The sequence below is a fragment of the Fopius arisanus genome, unplaced genomic scaffold, assembly GCF_000806365.1.
Source record: "Fopius arisanus strain USDA-PBARC FA_bdor unplaced genomic scaffold, ASM80636v1 scaffold00080, whole genome shotgun sequence".
Classification (NCBI taxonomy): domain Eukaryota; kingdom Metazoa; phylum Arthropoda; class Insecta; order Hymenoptera; family Braconidae; genus Fopius; species Fopius arisanus.
In genome coordinates, this window is record NW_011887819.1 from 17,042 (window position 1) to 22,736 (window position 5,695).

At 36.4% G+C, this 5,695-nt stretch overlaps 1 protein-coding gene across 1 annotated transcript in view; it reads right to left on the reverse strand.

Annotated features, from left to right (window-relative positions):
* The window catches only part of LOC105270191 (dynein heavy chain 5, axonemal-like), a gene marked incomplete at its 3' end in the record, with an annotated part of 42,675 nt that overhangs the window by 13,645 nt on the left and 23,335 nt on the right, over positions 1–5,695 (reverse strand). The window contains exons 3-7 of the mRNA XM_011310976.1: positions 4,546–4,744; positions 4,342–4,460; positions 2,143–2,479; positions 1,808–2,078; positions 1,536–1,736 (exon numbers count right to left, since the gene is read on the reverse strand). Of these exons, the coding sequence (XP_011309278.1) occupies positions 1,536–1,736; positions 1,808–2,078; positions 2,143–2,479; positions 4,342–4,460; positions 4,546–4,744 (1,127 nt within the window). The remainder of the gene's footprint in view (positions 1–1,535; positions 1,737–1,807; positions 2,079–2,142; positions 2,480–4,341; positions 4,461–4,545; positions 4,745–5,695) is intronic.

Consider the following 5,695-nt stretch of genomic DNA (forward strand, 5'->3'; position numbering starts at 1 on the left):
AGGAACTTCAGAGTACCACAGTTTATCTCAAGACTATTATTCGATGTATTTATCTCGTTGCTGTTTCTGCCCCTCTTTTTACTTCATTTTCTCTTCATTTACATGATACGAAGGGGTTTTATCATTAAAGAAATGATAACTTCAATGAATATTGGGTGAACCTGAACCGTACATTTACTATTAGAATTTCTGTCTACGCCTGGAAGAACCATAATACTCGTGTTATGGATACGGCAGGACAATATTTGAGTCAGTGTTATTTCCAATTCTATTGATACTTGAATCAAGATTAGAATTAATACACACGCTCTATCATACAGTAATGTTTTGCCAGTAATAAATCTGCCAGCAAATTAAGTATCAAGTAGCCTTCCTTCATAGCTTCACGCGAAGAGAAACTTATTAGTGGCATATGGTTAGGAAGCTTTTCAGACTGGATGCCATGAGAGATCTATTACAAGAGTGCAGTGAAGGTAATGTATTCTGAGAGTATTGAGATGGCACTTGTCCTTGACGATGATTACGTTTCGACATAGGTGGGAAGATGTCGGCCAAGCAACCATTTCGACAATCTCACGGCTTACTCCCTCTCTCGACAGGCAGAAAATTCCTGGGTATTTATTTACATAGCATTGCCCTTACCACTCCTCTTGTATAAAAATTCTTACTTAAAACGAAAACACGGCTTATTATGTGAAAAGTGAACTACTTTCATTACATAAGTTGCCCTACACTCTTTTCGTTTGCAGGGCATTCTTCACGCAGACAGCCATGTGAACAAGGAGTCGAAAGAAAGAAAAGTTTCAAAACTCGATTTTTGTAATGGTATCGATTGTAAGTACTCGTTAGTGTTGGCAGAGAAGAAAGTGGGGTGCAAAACTTTCAATATTCAAGAAATGTTGAGCATTTTGCAAATTCGTAAAACAATACGGACATTATGAATATTTATAGTCATTATATTTTATGAATATTATATGTTTATTTTATGAATATTTATAGTCATTATATATATTTATAGTCATTATATTTTGCCTGGGAGAAGGAGAATGAAGCAGGCAAATTTTGGAATTTCAAACAATGTTCGATGTTGTCAACATCAGTGACAAGAATAAAAAAGATTTCACTTAGTTAATTCATAGTTAAAGAAAACTACTGACATCATCTATGAAAAAAAACTTTTATAACAAAACCGTCAAATAATCATGTCGATACATTGTCTGCGAAAAAAGAGTAAATAAATAGTATGTTGGGAGTATGCGAAGCTCTTTACATTCAGTAAATTCTCAAAAAATTAGTAGATTACCCAAGTAGCCTTGGTCCTTAATATTTTTTTTATCTTTTTTTAAAATTACGCCTTTACAAACTGGGTGCTGTGATCTATTTCAGTTATTCTGTCAATATTTCCGAACTAACTTAATGAAACTAACGTTCAGTGAAGTCTTTTTTTAAAATTATTTTTGAATATACTGTGTACAGCAAAAATAATTTTTCCGTTCTTGTAACGAAATATACTATTACAAATTCTACTTTCTAACCCGTGGATTGGTTCGTATATTTTAGGCTCCTCGATAACAAAATCTTCCGGCTCTAGTCCCGTCGGTTCTGGCGCATCTCGCAAAAAATTAGCGAAGTACGTCTCGACTCCATCATAGTATTTACTTTCGTCCGCCAATACAATTTTTATTGTACTTTTCAATGAATTTTTAAACCACTCAGTATCGGCAGCAATCGTAAATCTGAAAGAATTATTGAATATCCAAATAAGTCATTCATGAAATAAGGAGATTGCATTATGCCAAATATGTACCTATCAGCAATAACCCGAGTACATTCATGTTCCCAGAGTTCCAAGAGGACATTACGAGAGTCACATTCAGGACTGCCAATCCTCAGAATTCCTTCCCATATGCGCGACAAATCACGCAAATTAAATACATAATGGAATTTAGAAGGAGTAGGTAATAATTTGGCTTTAGTTTGTTGCCATACTATTCTCGTCAATGGAACCAGTTTTGGAAGGAAATTAACAATTTCTTCAGAGAAACGACTCTCGCAAAAATATCCACCACCAATTGATCCTAAATAATCCATAATCCATTATTTATTAGCAATATATGGCTTACAACGAATCACTGAAATTACCAAATATAGTATCCATAGACTTAGCAGAGGGTAGGGTGCAATTGAATATATTGAATTGACGTTTCAGACGTGGTGGTATGTCGTTCCGTCCTCCACCTGGATGAATCATTGCTCCCAAAAATTGCATATCTTGAATTGTATTAAAATCTCCAGGCTTGTCCAATGAATAAAATCCTTTACATTCCATCAATTGTCGAATTAATTCATTAGTTATTTGGTCGCCCCAGTCATTGATTTCTGGCATATTGATATCATCAATGAAAACCGTCATTTTTCTTCCACCAGACGGCCCATACGTAGTACCGACCCTTTTATCTACGTAACTTTCGATGACTCTCTGCAAAAAGTGACAGTATCATAATATCTTCTATGAAACTATTGACTGGGTATAGTTTATTTTCGAGTTGTTACCATGAAGTTCTTAGCTCGGAAAGCCATTCTTACAAATTATAATTATCATTTTATTCTTATAAGTACATTCATCATTAGCAGATTGCGTAGAAGTTTCGCCAATCAGAGGTATTTTGAATAATTTCGGTGTACGGTAAAATAGACCTGTACCAATTTTGGAAGACAACACATGTGCAAAGGGAAATTTCACATTAAAGGAGACCTCTGGGGAAAAGGTAAGTGGTTTCGAGTTTACAGTAGATATGTTACTTCTCTCGTACGTTATTAAACATTGCCTTTAAAATAACAAAAACTCTACCCTCAATCATGGGGAAGAGTTTACAGCTTGCAGCATTTCTTAGTCGGCATCCCGCGTTAGAAGACAATTCCAGCTTGGAATTGTCTCCTAGCGCGTTATCAGCAGATGGTTTAGGTCGAGGTCTACCTTGCGCATCGATATCATATGATGCACGTTCCTTTGACAAACACATAAGAATTAAGACCCATTCACTTATTGAGACAATTCAAGAAATGAACATTTGAGAAACGCATTGATGCACCTCAAAGGTCAATTGGGTTCGTTATCGCTGACAACCCAAAGGGGTTAATCCGCTGTTGTTTGGTTGACATTCTCTGTACGCGTCTCCAGTTCCGCGAATTAAGGTTGTTTTGCATGGAATGGCGAAGATATAAGAATTACTAATAATGTTTACTAATAACAATTACTAATAAAACCTAATTTTGACAGAATGTTTTTGAAGCGATAACAGATACTGGTATATAATTTGAGATTGATTTACAACACAGTTTTGTAGTTATTAATTATTATTTTTCAATTAATACGGCCTCTGATAGAGAAAATAGAAATTTCTGTAAATATGGTACAAAATGTAAATTTTTTTGAAATTTTGAAAATTTGGCATTGAAGCAGATTAAAAACGATGGTGAAAATTTCATAACGATTGACTAAAATTTTGTGAAGTTAATTTCTATAAACAATATAATATTTATTCATAAAATCAAAATACAATAGAATAATTTTCTATGATTATTACTTCAATTAATTAACGCATTGGAATATTAATTGGAAATCAAATGCGATAAATATCACGAATTATAGAAAGGGTGAATTGTTATTTTGACTATACGTGCAGAGCAACCTTATTGTTTTTTCGATTTCGCTGCTTTCCTCTCCGAGGAAAGCAGAGAAATTACAGTTTATCTGACAAATTGTTTGCCTCGGGGCGGTGCGGGCGGGGGTTATTCGAGATAATTCCTGGAAACAATGATGGTCGTACGGATAAATTTCGAGGAAATGGGGTACATTTAATTGGCAGATGGATATGAAAACTAGAGTACACCATGGTAATTGTTCAACTCCAACTACGAAAGTAATAAGGTTTAATCTAAATCTCAACTCATTTTTTCATCTCCAAGGTATAAATGATCAGTTCATAGAGAGTCTGAAATTGCATTCCATATAGAATTACACCAGATGTTGCCACATGTCCTTTACAAACTTATTTGACTTGACCAATAATAAAATCCATATTTATCTTTAAGTTTGTTAAAATTTCAAAGTGAAATGTCAAATTTTTTTCAAAAATTTCCTGCCGAGTGATCAAAACAGAGTAGTATAAAGTGTAAACATGAGAGTATAAAAACCAAGCCGAAGGTATTTAAAAGAGAAACGTTTTGAAAAATATGAATCCTACATCACTCATAATATACACGTCTACTTCTCGGTTTTAATAGAGATGAATTGAGGAGAATTGGATCGTATAAAGAAATCGTCCCAATTAGACCTACTTGAACCATATTTGGAGTCGATGCTGATGAAAAATTGAAAGATTTCTTGAGATGGACTTCAGAGTTGTACTGTGACATAAACGATTTAAGCATTACAGTTTTCGCTGTTCCTTGTTCTCCTGATGAAAAAATCGAGGGATTTGATGACAGTAGTTACATCTTTCTTGTATGAAATGGATATGTCTCATTAGTCGATATAAATACCGATTAGAAGAACAGCCTTCTCTTGTTGTGCAATCAATTTTATCAGAAACATGGTTCTTGTATTATCAATATTGGGGACCAGTATTTTATGATAATCCAGCACATACTCGGATGGATAATTGAAGGTTGGAACCATTTTACTCCAAGGGATCCAATTACCATTTTCGGCGATGAGATACTCGAAGATGGTATCATCTTCCTGAAAAACAGCAATGGTATTACTAGTTTTCTTTTTACCAAAATATTCATATTCTTTTAACCAAAAGTCACGTTTTTTTCTGAAAAACCTCCGATGGCATGGACGTGGAAAAACATAACGTCCAAGTTCATATGCATCTTCTACCGTTTTCTAATTTGTTTGAAAAGTCTAGAAAAGCGCAGGAAAATATTCGAACTACCTCGAAACTTCGTACGTGACTGAATAATGACGAGACGCCAAAACATTATATTTCTGTCGCGGATTTTTCTTGATCTTTCTCGTAATCTTGGGATTTCCCAACGGTTTTGGGGAACAGCTGCCAACAGGTTGGGGATTACTCATGCTCCTCGTACACAAAAGTGTCCCCCCCCCCCTGGCCGCAGGTTGAGACCTGGAAACGGTACGAGACCTCTCGACTCCCCCGGTAATTCGGAATGTAAATGTCGGCCTAATGGAAAGATTATGACGCTAAGTCGCCGCCACAAAGGCCTGCGAAACAGAGATATGGAGCCCGACACCAGACGTACTACGGCTTAACGCCCTGCAACAACCCCCGCTTCCGAGAGGGCCGCCAAACCCACAGGTGGGTGACAGGAAACGCGACATCTCTCTCTCAATGGACCTGAAATTAATGAGATCTCACTGATAGGCCGAAACGTCGTACAAGTCAGGAATAAGGAGATCACACCACCCGAGCCGCAATTGCAGCTGTCAACGGTTTTCCGATTCGCAGAACGAGATAATGAACTCCCGAATTTCCAGATACGGACCGCCATGATGAGTGACTAATCCCAGCATATCAATTGATCCCTCTGAAAAATAACGGTCACGGGCCTAGGTGGGGGATGACCTCCACCGAAGGCATATATGACCCCGCCCTAACCCGCAAAGGGCACTTCACGGTACGACACTTTACTTGACTTTACTTCATTTCTTAGTCAACTATTATTT